Source organism: Aricia agestis, chromosome Z (assembly GCF_905147365.1).
Source record: "Aricia agestis chromosome Z, ilAriAges1.1, whole genome shotgun sequence".
NCBI lineage: Eukaryota > Metazoa > Arthropoda > Insecta > Lepidoptera > Lycaenidae > Aricia > Aricia agestis.
This window is the reverse complement of record NC_056428.1, coordinates 26,197,652-26,216,280: the sequence shown is the minus strand read 5'-3', so window position 1 is coordinate 26,216,280 and position 18,629 is coordinate 26,197,652. Positions and strand designations below refer to the sequence as shown.

General features: G+C 37.2%; 1 protein-coding gene across 5 annotated transcripts in view; it reads right to left on the bottom strand.

Moving 5' to 3' along the window:
* Positions 1 to 18,629, bottom strand: part of LOC121738366 (bestrophin-4) — a 63,594-nt gene that overhangs the window by 5,629 nt on the left and 39,336 nt on the right. For 3 of the 5 annotated variants that reach the window (XR_006037277.1, XM_042130356.1, XM_042130358.1), the window contains exons 4-7: positions 5,104 to 5,233; positions 4,621 to 4,859; positions 1,361 to 1,489; positions 793 to 900 (exon numbers count right to left, since the gene is read on the bottom strand). Coding sequence is in view for 4 of the 5 variants with exons in the window: in XM_042130356.1 (XP_041986290.1) it covers positions 793 to 900; positions 1,361 to 1,489; positions 4,621 to 4,859; positions 5,104 to 5,233 (606 nt within the window). In the remaining variant the exon portion in view is untranslated. Of the gene's footprint in view, positions 1 to 792; positions 901 to 1,360; positions 1,490 to 4,465; positions 4,547 to 4,620; positions 4,860 to 5,103; positions 5,234 to 13,864; positions 13,913 to 18,629 lie in introns of those variants that run through there. The other 2 variants (XM_042130357.1, XM_042130359.1) reach the window with 2 other exon arrangements.

Here is an 18,629-nt window from a genome sequence, read left to right as displayed (position 1 = left end):
TGCAAGTACTCTAAGCGCTGACCAATAAGCACGCGCTAAGATTCCGAGTCGAACGGAATTAGGCCAAAGTCCAACGGGAAGAAGGGCTTTCTGTGGTGTGTCTTTCCGACTTCTGATATCCGTTCAGGGTTATGCAGGTAGGGTAGGATAGGAACTATAGTTTGTGCGTTTTATGATGATATGCGTGAGACATTATAATTGACAATAGTAGGGAAGGTACCTAACTAAAATTAATCGATAGTTTAAAAATATCGAATCACTTCGTAAAGGAATTGCAATCGAAATTATCGATTTCGTACTGACATTTCAGTGGTGCCGGCGATTTAAGATAGCCGCCCTTTTTTATCGATTTGATTTCGATTCAACTGAGTCAATCTCTATTGACATAAGTTCCGTTTCAAGCATATGACATTTTTCAAATGTTTTCGTAACAATAATTTTATACTCCTATTTCACAGTTAATATCTATAATTTTTATTAATAAGTTAGCATTTAGCATCTTTTCATTTTTATTCATTTACAATTATAGGAAACATTTGTTTTTGTAGATGGAATATAATTTATTACATTTGATATTTTTTGTTTTCTTGTAAAAAAAACCCGTAGCAAGGAACATGAAAACTGTCACCCATATCATCTTAGAACGCACAAACTATAGGGTATATTATGAGAGTGATCCTATGCGCGCCTAAAAGCTATCGATTGTTTCGATCCATCCCAAATGAACTGGTCAAACCATTCGTTGTTTGTTGTTTGAAATAGATACTTACTGACAAGTAAGTAGTAACTTACCTTAATATGTCTGTCTATAAGCCAATTCAATTCAATGTCATCGTCATCTTCTCCAAATGGGTTTATGAGGACTTCAGCAACTTTCAGCCAGCCGACATAAAAGCAGAACTGAAAAGAAAACAATTTTCCAGTGAGCAAGATTTTTAACAGTACCTATTGAAAAACTCCTAATTTATCTTTTCTGTAAACTGTTGTTAAAAAGTAAGAAAACCAGTTTTTGAATTACCGAGATGACGCTGCGCATGCGCAAATCTAAAACTGAAAAATCGAAAAAGCGAGATGAATCGCGTAGTGCCCGGGAAGCACCTGCTTCGTGCTTAAAAGTTAAAACGATACCATTAGACATGCTGCGTGTAACGTCCAATCCAATCGTCCAGTCCAATCGTCTCATGAATAGCACGAAGCTTCGAGTACGATAGACGCATGTGTGGCCGCTACATATGAGACATTAGGTCTGATAGTTTTTACTTTTAGCGGTTGACACGAGATAGTTATCAAAAATAGACGTAAGTAAGGGTGAGGATTCTGTCTTTTTCTAAATTTCACAAGTTATGACGTCTGAGCATACCTGAAGTGCTGTAAACAGGGGGAAGTAGACGTCGGGCTCATATTTGGAGGTGCTGCCTGGAGCTGGCGGCACCAGCTGTCTGCCCATCAGGGCCGCCACAAAGTACGTGTACAGTGCCAGAGTCACCACCTGAAAATACAATTATTCCACTGGTAGAACAAAAGCTTCACCATGCACTTCTAATCTCTATCCTAAGCTCATATCAAAGTGCTACACCCGTGGTCGACAAATTGCGGCCCGTGGCCGTTATTTATGCGGCCCGCGACAAAGTAAATTATTTGAATGGTCAACAATGGTTGCCAATTTTGGCCGGTTATCGCTAGTGAATAATGTTTACAAGCTAGCAAATGTCACAATAATAACATAATTCTGTTGTTTTATGGTGTGGTGTAACTCACTCATAGGGCCTGATTACACCTACCGAGTAGAGTGGCGACTGGCGAAACAGTGCTGCAGCTCTCGACCAATAGCCGAGAGTACTGTCTCGCAGTCTCGCTACTCTACTCGATAGGTGTAAAAAAGGCATTAGTGTGTGGAACCGCCCTTAGAGCACCCTTAAGGCTTCACATACTCTGCAGCCCGGTGCTGGCACTCACATTGTCATGTGTGGCCCTTGGCCAGTAAAGTGTGACGACCGCTGTGCTACACGCTCCATCGGGCCTCAGTTCAGTCGTAATTAGTAACGAAACGGAGGAGTGAGCAACGGAAAGTCTCACTTTTGTATGCAAGTGAATACAAAAAGTGGCACTTTCCGTTATTCACTCCTCCGTTTTGTTACTAACTCAGTTATTAACTCACAAATGTACGATACAGAATCGGTCAGCAGGACGCGGCTTTCTCATTCGATTGTTTGAGTCTCAAAACGGTTTCGTGGTACGGGTCCTGCCGACCTAGCATGCGCCAACGAGAAATTTTTGTCTACATGTTTTCTCGATGTTTGATGGTTTGTCTCTTCATCTCTATTGACATTGACATGACATACATTTTTGCTCGTGAAGATCTGTCGTCAAAATTAGCGAACCCTAACATTTTTATCGAGTTTTGTCGAGATTTTGACATTATGAGAAGAGTAGTTTCTAACTACACTCGAAAGTGAGATATCTCGTGTGACGCATGCTAGACGCACTGAACAGAATGGATGAAATTTTGTGCCGATTTTGGTTTGGACAATATAAACATTTTTAGGCGAAGTTAATGATGTTTTATAAAATAAAATATCACTGGTCGAAATACTTTAGATGGCAAAACAACATTTGCCGGGACAGCTAGTAATAAATAAAATGAAATATTATACATCCCTACAAAATGGTTGTTATCAACAAATTAGTTTTGCTCTTTATTGCGTCATTCATGTGTAATTGCGTTTTATTGTTCTGGTACGGAAAATACGTCTAAATCAAGCTTAATTATGTAAATCTTCACGATTTGCCCATTATGGCAACTGAAGATCAAAAACACAGTAGGTACTAGGTAGATACCTAGTACACAGATATTTTGCATTAAAAATTAAAACCTAACTTGGATACTACTAAATTAATATCCATAAATACCTATGTATATACCTATGTGGCTATGTATCCATTATTAATATATTATACTTACCTATCTATACTAATATTATAAAGCTGAAGAGTTTGTTTGTTTGTTTGAACGCGCTAATCTCAGGATTACTCAGGAACTACTGGTCTGAATTAAAAAATTCTTTCAGTTTTAGATAGCTCATTTACGAGTATCGAGGAAGGCTATATATTATATATAGGCTAGCTTAATAATATTTTGGCCATAGGCTATATATTATTATGCTAAGATCAATTGGAGCTAAGAAACAGAGGAAAATTTGGTAAAAAAGTAAATAAAAAATAAAATAAAAAATGTTTTATTTCTGAGTAAATTTGAATCAAATTTTTTCAGAATGTCTACCTGATGCCTACCACCGGTTCAGGAACTACCCCGGCGAGAAGAACCGGCGTAAGAAACTCGCAAAGTGAAGGGACATAGGCTATTTTTTGCAAAAAATGTACGGTTTCCGTGAAATTCCTAAATTATGCAGGCGAAGCCGCGCGGTACATCTAGTGTAATATTATGCAATGATATTATGTACCTATATAATTATTAATTGTAAGTAAGTACTTATAGAAAAAAAAGTACTTATAGAATAAAAAAATAAAATAAATAAAAGCATTTGAAAGATTCTGAGTCAGTACGGGCAAAATCTGTTTTTTTTTTAATTTTTTTTAAATTTATGTAAGTACCTATAACAATACGAAATTTCCGGCGTTACCTTGACGAAGCTTCCGTATGCACCTTTTCGCGGTACGTGATACCTACTACAGTGCAGACGAGTACTTTTCCTTGTACTTGACCTTATAACAAAACGGCGATGGCATATCCAAGCGCCGTCTAATCGGTGCGTTTGATTTTCGTCGTGCGACAAGGCTTTTTTAACGTTGTCAGTGGCGGCACTAAAAGGAAGATCTTCCGACCGAGAGAGATAGCATGCTCGGTCAGGCCGAAGCCCACTGACGTCATTTCAGACGTTGTATATATCTTGCCGTTCTCCAAAACTTCGATAGCGCGATGCAGGAATGTTAGGCGAATTGTGGGTACCGCCGCACGTTATATGAACGTGGGTTGTGGTGGGAGCGCTGCTGGTAATGGAGAACTGTCAAAAATTACGTTTTTGTATGATAGTGGCGTTAGTTCCTTTTTTCGTCACGTTCTCTAAATGAACGCCTTGTCGATCTGTATTTAAATTTTACGTACCTAGCATCGAAAGACCAGATAAAATCTGTGGACCATATAATGCACGAATTGAGTCTTGGAAAAATTATAACTTGAGTAGCTTGGTCTTAAACTATGATTAGAATGTTTTGATACTCAAACGTTTTTTATAAAACTTTTTATTTATAAATATTTGAGTATCACAATAAAATTCACAACTAGTAAAACCTTAAAAAAATCTCGCGGTCCAAGGGGCGGTCGCCCATGTCGCCCACGCTGCCTCTGGTCTAGTGGTTAAATCAACCAACGCATGCAAAGCCCTAGAGCATAAGAGCTTGGCTTGGGAGCTGCCACGTCATGCAGTTAGCGATATAAAACACTCACCTGCGTATAAACTAAAGGCACACAAACAGTGTCGTTTCCTATCAAGGCGCCGAGTCGTCTTCTTATATCTGACAGTTCCACCAGTAGCGTTTGAGAGCATAAGAGCTTGGCTTGGGAGCTGCCACGTCATGCAGTTAGCGATATAAAACACTCACCTGCGTATAAACTAAAGGCACACAAACAGTGTCGTATCCTATCAAGGCGCCGAGTCGTCTTCTTATATCTGACAGTTCCACCAGTAGCGTTTGAACGATGTGGTCACTGGTTATGAGCCCTTCCTTCCTCGCTCGGTTTATGATATTCGTGGCCCATACCAGCGGCATCCAGTATTTCGACATTGGACTCTTGCCGTCCATCTTCTCGAACACTTTTCTCTCACTCTCGAGCATGAGGCCTGAAATGAGAACCTTAGTTTGAGGCTGCGTTTCCAAAGCAGGCCTTGTACAGTATATTGTATAGTATATTGGTTCTTAAACACATTTCAACGCAGCTGATGGAAATGCAGCCTAAAAGGACTTGCCAAAGAGGCAGCGAGCGTCGTTCATTTGCCGGCATAGAAAACATCTTCATATCAAATTTCATCAAAATAGTTTTAGTGGTTTTATAATGAAGTTTGAGGATATTTGATAAAAGCTTACCCGAGTCTACGACGTGTTGCCACGTGGGGAAACGTCGTTTAACACGCAATGACACGCGCTGTAGTGTGATCACATAGGCGAGTATGGCATACCGGACTATATTCCTTCTCATCAGACGTCCAGTTTCGTCCTGGAAAGAAAAAAAGCAATATTTGATGCTACAAGACAAGTCTAAACTAACTTTTAACAGACGAAAATACTGAGTTTTTCGAGACAACGCATGCAATTTTGTTTGTTACATGTCATCGCATAATTTAGTTATTAGAGATTATTTGTAGGGTTCCGTACCCTTAAACGGGTAAAAACGGGACGCTATTACTGAGACTTCGATGTCTGACCGCCTGTCTGTCTGTCTCCAAGATGTAACTCAAGAACGGTAATAGCATAGACTTCTGAAATTTTCACAGATTGCTATATTTCTGTTGCCGCTTAAACAACAAATACTAAAAACAAAATAAAATTAATATTTAAGGGGGCTCCCATACAAGAAGCGTGATATTTTTTGGCCTTTTTTGCTCGTAAATGGCTGGTCTCTGCTCGTAATCAATAATGGCAACAGTTACGCACTTGAAATTTTCACAAAATCCTTAATGAAGTATACATATAATATTTGTAGTTTAATATTTGATGATAAAATTAAATAAAATAAATACTTATTTAAGGGAAGTTCCCATACAGAAAACACAATTTTTTGCCCTTTTTTGCTCTAATATTACGGTACGGAACCCTTCGTGCGCGAGTCCAACCCGCATTTGGTCAATTTTTTTACGAGTCTATACTACCCTACTGCTGGGCAAAGGCCTCCCCCAACAGAATATGACGTTAAAGACGTCGGTATGAAAGCTGCCAAGTCAAAGTGGGACTGGGCGGGTCATAACTCATACCAGTCTCATGGTCATGCATCCTGACCGTTGGGCAAAGGTAACCACAGAGTGGGTACCAGACGAGACTAATTAGATTTGGCAGAGTTTACTTCGATAAAGGTCCCATAAAAACCATTTTTTTTAAATCCAACAAGAAGGGTGAAAAGGCGATTTTTCTCAGATACGCAAGACAGTCAAATTCGCAAATTCAAAACGATTTTACATGAAGATGTCAAAATTCGCTCACATATTCAGAAAAAAAATCATGATATTATCTTAGTAAACATTAGCGGAATATCCAATGGAATATCATTTTCCTCATAACGTGTTACTTTATCAATATTTCCATTTTCAATTGCACATTAGTAATGATAATAAAGAAAATTATGTTTATAAATAGACATGATGCTGAACGTATCATTAATAGTCTTTTGAATTATGAGTTCGCACTAAACATTATTATATAAGTCGCAGCTATAATATATATCGCATTGCAAATATCGTCGATTCCTGCAGTATACTTTAGATAACTTCAATATTTCTAGTTAGCTATTTGCCGGTTATACCTTATTAGTTATTACCTTTAATAAAATATATAAAAAAGAAAATGAATTTTTATTTTTGTTAGTCTCACTAAAATTCGAAATCGGCTGAGCTGATTTAGCTAATTTTAGTCTTGAATTATCCGTGGAAGTCCAGAGAAGGTGTATAATAGGAGGAAAGTAATAAGAAGTTCACCGGGTCACAGCTAGTACTTAACAATATCAAAAATAAGACTAGGAATAATAATTACTAAGTATAATATTATGACGAAGTAGTAGGGGAGCCCAAAAAGGGATTCCGCGAACTGCTCGAGCGTGTCAATCTGACGCTTGTATAGACTTCTGACATATTATGTCTAGTTATCACGGTATAGAAATCGGTTTTTTTACGTGGTGGGCTGAAAAAAAGTTATTTTCAAGTATTGAATGGGCTTAAAAAAGTTATTTTCAAGTATGATCATACCTTCTTGAACGTGCCCAGCGAGCAGTAATTAAGGTGGCACTTGGAAAGCCAGGGCGATATCCAACCACGGAACTGCTTCAGGAATTTGACGTTCTTAGTGTTAGACAGCTTTTCATCCTAAGAGCGCTTACGGACGAACGGCACGTGTCGGCGGCAGTCGACGGTAGCCGTCGACAGTTTATCACGCTTGCAGTTGTGACGTACCGCGTAAAGGTAAGCGTCTACAGTTCGGTATAGTATGCAAAGGACGTCTCGCATCAAACGGGTATTTTTTTACAGTACGTCCACTGTATCGGCAGCGTACGGATTACCGACTAGCCAGTATGTTAATCTTCAAATTAGTCCAAACAAAGTTCCTAAGTCAAAACCTCCGTTACGTACGATACTGACCTGTGGACGCTTACCTTTAGGCGGTACGTCACAACTGGGGGCCTACCACCACCTCTACTAAGCGACACCGTTTGACAGATGAGCAATATTACTTTAACGTCAATCTAGCTATCTTAATTTTTTTTACTGTTTTTTAAGGGGGTGACAGACGTGCGAGTAAGTACGCGGACTTATGGCTCGACGATCTTAATCGCCTGTGTGTCAGCAAAGAGCCGCGAGCTGCGAGCCGCGGACCGCGAGCCGCGAGCCTGGGGGCATGGTAATCCAGTGTGAGCGATTCTCGTGTGTCACCGACGCGAGCCGAGTAAGTTCGCGAAAACCCGCGTACTTTAAGTTCGTACGTCTATCAAGCCCTTTAGTAAAATTATATTTAAAAAGTGAGTACGGTAATGCTATTGTAATCTTACAACAAAGTGTTCTGGAAACATGATAGTTTAAGGAAACGTCGTGGTAGGCCCCCTGCAAGCGTCATAAACTGGTAACGGCTGCCGTCGACTGCCGCCGACACGTGCCGTCGACTGCTGCCGACACGTGCCGCCGAGACGTGCCGTTCGTGTGTAAAAAGCCTTAGAGTCCTAACAAAGGATGTTAGGTCTCGAAAGCACTAAGGCTAATAATAATTTAAAAAAAATAAAGCTTCATATTTTCCTAACTAAATTTTGCAGATATTTTAGGTTGCACTCAACTAATTGATTTAGTCCTTACTACTTGTCTAAAATTTTGTTATAATTTACCTAAATCACAGAATACATAATATTATTATAACAACCTAAATAAGCAATTTCCTGAATATATTTCTTTTTCATAACTTTAATATGGTTGCAGTTTCTGAACTCACCGCTTAAATAAAAAACGTTCTTATTATTTTTTTATTACTCTTACCTAATCTTAAAAACCTACAGCTAGGTCCCCACGACGCTCGAGTAAAGTCTACAGTCTACACGAATAGCACTCTGGGCTCCCTTACTATAAATTCAACAGAAAAAATCTGCATAGAAGGTTATTCAGTCCTTGGTATAGATTAGTCACTAGACTATAGAAGTATAGACTTTTAAACTTTCAAATAGGCTGCCCCAAACAACCCCAGTGTGAGGTGATGAACTGATGACACATTTCTACGACATGCTTCCATGACATGGATCATAATGTACATTCTACACAGCCCAAAGGCAAACCAGTGCCTCCGGGCCTCGATGTTACAAAGCACTTTAGTAGTAGGTAGGTAGTGAATGTAGTATTTTGAAATACCTTGTGTTTTCAAAGTATAGTTGGTAATTTATTGAACACCTGAACATACAACATAGCAAAATAGTGTACACAAATATTAACAGAAGTAATATGACCCAATCCGACGAATTTTGGTGTAACAATCAATAGCATGGATTCCTAAAGCGGGTTCCGCCTTAGTTTGACAGAAAAATGAAACTACACTGCACTATTAGCCTGGCCGCACATTGTCCGAAATTTCTGATCAGAAACAGTTGAACGTCCGCGCTGTCTCTTACATTTTGTACTGAGCCGAGTGAGCTCGAACTCGTCGGAAGGATATTTCGGATAGTCTGCGTGGTGGCGGTCCGGCGAAATTCTACTGTTTCTGATTAGAATTCGGACAATGTGCGGCCGGGCTTATACACAACAATCCACATCGACCAGCTTGATCAAATCATTGACTTCACACCTACGATCAATAAAAACTAAGGAAGAGACTGTGTCAAAAATTTTGGCCGTGAGCCTATAAAATGTGACCACATGCATACTTAAATAATACTTTATAGCTTCACAGTTCACACTTCACACTCACACTTTGAACTACGAACCCTTTAAAAAGTATCGACGTAAAATTGCAATCAGCGGTGGACATTGGTCCATATACAGTTTAACAATTTTCTTCATTCTTTTTTAGGGTTCCGTAGTCAACAAGGATACAAGAACCCTTATAGTTTCGGTCTGTCCGTCCGTCTGACTGTCTATCTGTCTATCTGTCCGCGGTTTTGCTCAGAGACTATAGGACCTACAAAGATGTAATTTGGCATGAATTAATATAAGCGTTGGTAAAAACTTGTTCAAAATATAATATAATATTTTAATATGTAATTTTAATATAATCTATGATGATTATTGGTTGTTATAGTAGATATTTAATGTGACATGATGACATTATGTACACATCTCTAACCTTCTGATTAATTACCTTGAAGGTAAAACAACTTGTAAGTATATCTACAGTCTACACATTTACTAGCTACAAAACAATACTTTTTTAAGTAACAACTTTTTCTTAACTTAATAAATAGTAATTTTGTATGGCGCTTAAAAAGTGTAACTGGTACACCACGTTATAATAAAAAAGTAATATACTTATATTATATTTAAAAAGAGTAACATTATATTAATAATCGTTTCAACTACAGATTATAATCTTAGAAGTTAGAACATTTGAAAATGACGTAAGCTAATGACACAATAGACGTAACTACCAGTACTTCGACTGCTAAGAGACGGACGTGTAATAATACCTGTCATTTCTTTCGGGTTTCGCCAGGATAAGTTAAGGGCTGGCGCGCTGGCTGATATAATTTATTTATAAAATGAAGATTTTGAAATAGAAATCTGACAGTTTTCTTTGCATGTGCCAAAATATAAACAACAACTAAATTTGTAGGTAACGACCCTAGCGACGACTTTTGTCATAATACGGCAAATTTAAAAATTTCAACCTCAGTTCTAAGTCGGTATACTCTATAATTCTGTCTACTCTGCTAATGATGCACAGTATCACTATGTATACCAGCTGCTCTATAATAGTATATGTCTAATGTCTATACATATTTATATAGAGTGGCCATGGGGCGAACTCCAAAGGATGGTCAGGGCCAGGACTCCTGCCGCAGATATTATGATGCCTTCGAAACCTCAGGGTGGCTATACAAGAAGAGTGGGATCCCTCAGAGCCCAGAGGTTCATCACAACTTTCATAAGGTCAATGAAAAACCGGATGGAAGCCTCAATTAGGATAATGGGTAGCAGTACGAACTATTCCAATCAAATTGTTAAGGGTTTTTTTAGAAGAAAGATGTCATTAATCAGCAATTAAAATGTTATGCCAATCTCACTGTTTTTTGTTTTAAGGCTACAGCCTTGTTGTTTACTACAAAATACTACAGTATTAGTAAACAATTTACAGTTACAATAACTACAGCATTAATTTACTCCTTACTGCACTACCTATTAAACGATACCAAAATTTATTTAATGTTAATACTTAATTAATAATTATATTTTTTGAGTTAAATTAGCGTTTGAATCATAAGGAGAGAGGTGGGTCGATATTTTTGCACGCAAGTGTAATTAAGGATTTTGTGATTTTTTTAATCAATATTGATATCGAACAAAAAGACCAAAAAAATTTGAAACACGTTTGTTGTATGGGAAATTAAATAGATTTTAATTTTATTTTGTTTTTAGTGTATTTGTTGTTATAGCGGCAACAGAAATACACAATGTGCAAATTTCAGAAGTCTAGCTATAGCGGTTCTTGAGTTACAGAATGGACTCGATGGACAGGCGAACAGATTTAAACGAAGTCTTAGATACCCGTTTTTACCCTTCGGGTACGGAACCCTAAAAGGTCCAACGATGCAGGCGCGGTCCGAAGGGGACATGACCCCCCCCAAAATCTAAGGTAAAATTGAAAATAAAATAAAACCCAGAACCGTCCGAGGGCGCAGATAAAAAAAAATAGTGTAGTGACTACTGAGTGACCCCCCCCCCCCCCCCCCCCCCCCAAAATTTCAGGCTGCGACCGCGCCTGCAACGATGACAATAAAAATTTATAGATTAGATTTTAAATGCCCATCATATAGTTCGAAGCTTATTTATTTTGAGAAACATTACAAAAGTGTAGGTTTAAACATTAAAAATGTATAATGCAATAATGTCAAGGCAATTGAAACAACACGAAACGTTAGCTACGCTGAATTGTTCATAATTGCTGATATTAGATTTCTAGAAAAACCTTTGATTTTCATAGCTTACGTATGCATTTGCAGCTCTTTTTCCTTGTTGAGTTTGGAGTGTTTATAAAACTACTCAAAGTAATATAAATTATAATTCATAGTTAACACGTTTTTATAAAACAACTTACATATTTTACACTACTACAGTAGCCTAATATTACAAACGCGATAGTTTGTTGCTAGTTTAGCCTAGCTTTTTCACGAAAAAATTACTGTTAATAGATTTTGATAAAATTTCACAATCATCTTACATAATAAATCAGAATAACAAATAGAGTCTATTATTGATAAAGACATAATATATTGCACATAATATGTAAAATAATATTAATAATTAAGATGTGGTGCCATTGTATTTAAATATTAACTAGCTATTTGACCGAGCTTTGCTCGGTATTCGATGAAAATGGCATTTTCTGAAAATGATTCCTAGCTAGATCGATTTATCGCCCCTGAAACCCCCTATATACTAAATTTCATAAAAATCGTTGGAGCCGATTCCGAGATTCCAATTATAAATAAATAAATATATATATATATATATATATATATATATATATATATATATATATATACAGGGTATAACAAAAATAAGTGATAATACTTTAGGATGTGTACGTGTTCCTTGTAGAGAGTTCACTGTGAAAGGAGCAGCGCTGAAAGACCAAAAAATTTTTTCACTTTTGTATGGGGAATCTCGTGACGCTCGGGAGCTTGCCCATACAAAAGTTTAAAAAAAAATCGTCTTTCAGCGCTGCTACTTTCACAGTGAATTTTTGGTAAACAAGCTGAGGGTATCCGAGCATTTTATGGTGGTCATTATATTATGTATTATTTATTCCCTCCAAATTAATAAATGTTACCATCAAGTAATAAATGTTACCCAGTTGGTAACATTTATTACTTGATGTTTAAAACACTTTAACTTGGCCGTTGCTACTGGTATCAATGTAAACAATGAATGTTGGTTACTGGATAGTGGCAGAGACCAGCCATACAATAGTGGATTGTATTGAAACATGCTGACATTGGTACCAGTGGCGTAGCTACAAGGGACGAGGCGTCCCAGGCCCCAACCTCAGGAGGCCTTATTCAATCTCTCATTAAAATCTATGACTGGAGATGTTGGGTCCTTGGTTAGCTGGCTACGTCACTGCTTGGTACAGTGCTAATTCACCAGGAATCTAGTGACGCTGGTGAGTGTTACTGTACCTACCAATGTAGCAACAGCACGCAACGCCAAACAACTTTAAAAAGTAATGAAATAATATTTACTGCCTTTATGTTCAAATAATTCCTAACTAGTAACTTGTGTAAAGTAATATTTTAGTCCATAATTGTTGTCACGGTGTGTCGGGGGACCGCCAAGTAAACTACAACCTTCAACCGCCAAGTCGCTGATATCTCCATTCGGTTCGCTGTGAACTGATCCTTAAACTATAATGTTATGTGAAATCTCAAATCAAACCTATACATTAGCGGTCCCCCGACACACCTTGACAACAATTATGGACTAAAATATTACTTTACACAAGTTACTAGTTAGGAATTATTTGAACTTAAAGGCAGTAAATATTATTTCATTACTTTTAAAGTTGTTTGGCGGTGGTTTTTTAAATTTCTTAATGTAATTTTATTTCATACTTTTTGAACTTGTGTTGGTTATAGTGCAGAATAATTCCTATCAACATAATAATAATATTCTCATGATTACTATCTATCAATGTCCTTTTCGATGAGGCCGTTAATATGAGCCCAAACATGAAACCTCCACTTTGGGTTCATACGAAGCTCGGTTCCTATAGAATCCAGGTGATGCTGCAGCAGCAGCATGTAAATATTTATTGTCTATCTACCTCTTACTGGTCGTCGCAATTAAAATGAGCCCAAACACGAAACCTCTGCTCTAAGTTGGCGAGGAGTTGGATATCCTATTGATTACCAGGTGATGCTGCAGCACAAGGTCAACTTTCCATTAATATGTGTATACGTATATTGTATATTCACAAATCTCACGAACTAGAATGAAATATAAAACCCATCAAACGACTACAAGTTGCTAACGGCCTTTCATGAACCTTATCTGGTTCATGCACCCTGATTGTCCAGCACTGAGCAGGCTGATGATGATGAACACTCTCGATCATGTCAGCTTTAAAAAAAAAACTAGATCAAAATCGGTCTATCCGTTTGGATGCTACGATGCCACGGACAGATACACACACACAGACAGACAGAGAGACAGGCAGATTATAAACAAATTATTAATTAATTCGCCACGCAAACATATATTTGTCTCTTTCTTTCCTAATCTACGACACAATAGCAAATGACAAAACAATACACAGTATAGCACATATAAAATATAGCACTAAAAAGAACAATAGCACACGTCATAAGGACATCCTTATATATTTAAATATGAAAATCGCATACATAAATCGCTTATTACGAGGCAAATAAATAATTTAGACAATTATTCATTACCTTTTAGAGATCGGAGCTCCAAAGACGTTGCGATATTGTTAACACCACCTAAAATAATGTATTTTTATATAAAAAAATATAAATAAAATATATTCGCAGTGCTATTTTTTTATATTCGCAATAGCTTTAGTAGAATCAAGGTAGCTCAGGCTGTGTTCAGTATATACTTAATATACAAGTAAAAGACGCTTACAAAGTTTACATAATATTTTGTTATTATTCAAAACAAGCAACAAAAATAATTTTATGTATTTTTTTTGGCCTCACAAAATTGCGCAAAAGCGATAGGTAGCAAGTATTATGATTATTATTAACCACCTACAGTAGTTACCAAATTTTCAAACCGTTTGCTCAGTTCATCATTTATATTATATTATTTTAATATATTATGTACATTGTACTGATTAGAGAAGATTCATAGGCAGATTAATTCTTAAGGCGCTGTGGTTGTTGCAACTACGTAAAATGGGTTTTTTAAAACACGTTTTTAGTAAAGAAAATGTCATTATTTAAGTATAAAATAAGTATCATTTTAAAATTGAGAAAATTTTCTATACGCAAAGGTATATCAGTACACAATTTGAATAATCCTGCTGGATAGAAAAAAAATCTCAAAGATGACTCTTATAACGCTGTTTTTCATAATTAAATCATTTTATGGCTAAATTACACACTTTCTAGAAAAAACAAAAATGTAGTATTTGTGTCGTAACCTAACGTAAGCGATTTGATATATTTGATTTCTGTAATACTAAAAACAAAAGGTTTTTACTCCTATTTTCTATTATCAGTACAAGGCACGCTGATATAAGTTATTTTAATGTCCTTAACGTCGATATTCGTACTGACAGACATCGACCTGCTTATTTTAGGGACTGCTGGGCCTTAATTATTAAGTAGATGTTGTCAAGCCAGCCAGCCCTATCAACATTGGTTATGATAATCTGACCAAATTATATAAGTTATCTACTTCATCTGCCTCTGAATCTGATGGTATCTACCACAGTAAAGCAATATGACATAATATGGGACTAGGAATATTGCTATACTGTGGTATCTACAGTCAACTATGTAAGTAGTTCACTGATGCAGCGCCGGATTTATAAATAGGCTGTTATAAGCCACGGCCAAGAGACGACAGCGTCCATAGAGGCCCTACCACGGCCCTACATATTACGTACATGGGGGCGACGGAAATAAAGTGGCCTACACTCATAAAAAATATTAATTCAGCACTGCTCTGATAGGACCTATACTCGGTGGATGGGACATAGACATTACTACGACGGTTCCTCTGTGGATCTGATTGACAAGTTTTCAACATTACTGCAGTTCAACAGTCAACTCGATGTTGCTTGCAAGTTGCAACATACATTTTGTAACTTGCTCTGAGACGAGGAAGTTAGATATTCTAAATTCTAATACACAACCGCAACATTTCAACTAAGACCATAGTTTTCAAACGATATTCTTGGTTTTACAAAATCATTTTAATCTACTTTTTAAATTTATTTGTCAGGTTGTTAAAGGCCTATGGGGGATTTTGTATGGACCCCGTCCCCACCCTTCAACAGTCATGGGATGCGTCTCAATTTGTTCACTGGGACCCAGAAAAGTCTTAAGTACCAGTGTCAGTTTCAAAATCAATGGGGTTTATTAAGAAAATAAACTTTTCTCCAAAAAAAAAGGTGTTTATTTTTTAACAAAAAAATACTTTTTTCTACAAACAAAAAGCATATCAGGGTTCCGTAGTCAACAAGGAACCCTTATAGTTTCAGTCTGTCCGTCCGTCTGTGTTTCTGTCTGTCTGTCCGCGGTTTTTCTCTGAGACTATAGGGCCTACAAAGCTGTAATTCGGCATGTATGCATATTATATCTTAATGACGGCGACAAAATGGTATATAAAATTGGTATATAAAATCTTTTTTTTTATGGTACCTCCTCATACACATAGCGGGGGTGATTTTTTTCCGCGTCCATCCTATCGTGTGGGGTGTCGTTGGCTACGTTTCTATTAAATATTGTTTAGAGTATTCAAAGAGCATTATCCGATTTAGGGATCCACTTGTGAAATATGAAGTTTTAAAGTGGAAAAAATCGTTAGAGTCCAGGTTTCAGGCTCAGGTTTAGCTGTTTAGTTCAGGTTGCTTCTGGAAATGTGGAAAAATTCGCGGGAGTAGGAGATATTATGCTGACTTTAAAGGAAAACTATCACGGCTAAGAAAACTTCATAAAGAAGTAATTGGGTAGTGGTCGATCAACTAAAATAATGTATTCGAAGAAGTATAAAGAAACTTTTCGTTCAAATTATTTTGAAAGTAACTGAGATGGTATTGTTGGTAGTGAATGTACATTTGTAAAACACGTTACAAATGTACATTCATTGACGATACAAAAATTATCAAAAACTAGCGGTACTACGCATTGTGCTGGTTTTTAATTTCATGTACAAACAAATGACGATTTAATTGAAGACATTAACTTTTGGTTAAGAACCAAAAGTTTCTTTAAACTGCGTCGAATTCCTTTGAACGTTACTGAGATGATGTTGTTAGTAGTGTAAAACACGTTATAAATGTACATTCATTGATAATACAAAAAATATCAAAAACCAGCGGTACTACTGAACCCTATATCGCGTGACCCGATACGCACTTGGCCAGTTTTTTTTGTCCTCTGTTATAATGTAGCAGATTTTGTAATCTGCTACATTATAACACAACTGGATCTGTATCCAGTTGATGTTACATAGGTTACATAAATACCTAGCTAGATTGATTCGCATGCGGGTAAAACTGTCATCGATAACAAAGTTATTTTTATGTAATTATAGGTTTCAGATATATTGTGCTATACCAGTAATCATTATACTAAGTGATTATAAGCAGTAGCGGCGTTAGGGGAGGGGGGACGCTAGGTGACGGTCCAGGGAGTCGGATAAAATGGGGCGTCGAAGGCAAACAAAAAAGGGGGCCCTTTTTTAGGACTACCAGCACTCTAGGCGCTGTAGAAAGGCGCTTTTTTAGCCTGCGGCGCAGTTACACTTAAAATATTTTGTCACGGCGCCCCACTCTACCTAGCTATTAGAAAAATAAGAGTAAAATAAACATAAAAATACCTTTCATGATTATTGTTAGGTTAGCAGCAGGTAAATAGTTATAAACAAATATTTAATCATCTACCTGATTTACATCATTCATATTAAGTATACTTAATTTATTTTATAATATTTGTGGTTTCGGACAATTGATGTATGATCGATTCACGGCGCCCCTCTTGCCTTTCCAAGGCGCACCAGGGCGCCGCAGCGCACAGAACCCTGAGCTAAATTGTAAATGCCTCCGCATTTACCATTTCGATTTTCGGCTACCATCAGTGATGATAGCCGAATTGTGATGATTCATCACAATTCACAAATAATCAGTAACCACAATATTGTAGTCCTAATAATAATTATTAATACAACATCGAAATCTTGCACTCATTGCATTGCAATGATGTACAAAACATTAATTGTACACACTTAAAATCAATAATATGTAATTATAAAAGTACTTAATTAGTACGTTCCACAGACCACCACATAATAATAAATTATTGTGGTAGACGTTTCACATACATTTCGAATTTTAATAGGAACTTAATTATTATGGTTTGAGTCCGAATCCAATATCAATTAACGAACGAACGAATTATTTTGTAAAGTGTACATAATTATATTATTACTCATTAGTTATTATTCTATATTTTTTCTTTCTGATTCACGTACCACAAACTACCACGTTATTTTAGTACCACAAATTACACTTTAGAAGCTATGGTGTGTTAAAAAACTGCGGCCTTTTAATCTAGACATAAGAGGGTAAGGGCCTGTTCCAACTTCCACCACTTACGGATAGGCTATTCACAACTTATCTGACAGATGGAGCATACTGCATACATTATCTTTCAGATAAGTTGTGGATACCCTATCCAAAACTTATCAGTAAGTGGTGGGTCAGGACTCAGGCCATTTGTAACGTAAAATCGCAAACTTGTGCTTATTCTTTTTTCCTATATCACTTCACTGTTCCTATACTACAAATAATAATACTCCTCACACCGGTTTCGGTGACGGTGGCCAGGAGTAATTTTATAGTGCCCAAGTGTGTGCGCAGTACACAAGAGAACTCTCTATTCCTTTCACTCTCATAGCCCAGTGGGGCGGAAGACCGACATCCGACTCATGCATCATCTCACTTGTCAGACAATCAGGTGATCAGCCTGCATCGTCCTAACTCCTAACCAAACTTGGAAATACTATGTTTCCAACGCGGGAATCGAACCCACGACCTCCGAGTCAAGAGCCACGCTCTAAACCACTAGACCACGGAGGCGTTACTATATTATGACGTATTAGTGTTATATACGGTTTCATTTTCATTTTAATTACTCAGCAAATCAGACTGCGTAGTAAGAGCGAAGCCACACAGCCTTTGCGTTACGAGTTACGACTTACGTTGCAGCGATGCCATGCCATACATTACATACATTTTTTTCCGGCCATTATAGCGAATAATTATTGTAAACGCGCGTTGAGTGCATATCGTGTGAATATACCCTGAGAGTTGTGCGAAATTCCAACAATTCCAAATTCAGCGTACGTAACGAACACGCTGTTAACAGAGCATAACCATCGTGTTCTTCTGTGACGTAAGTGATAGTGGTACTGGATCAGCTGTTATAAACAAATCAACACCTCCATTGACCTCGCGCGGAAATAGTC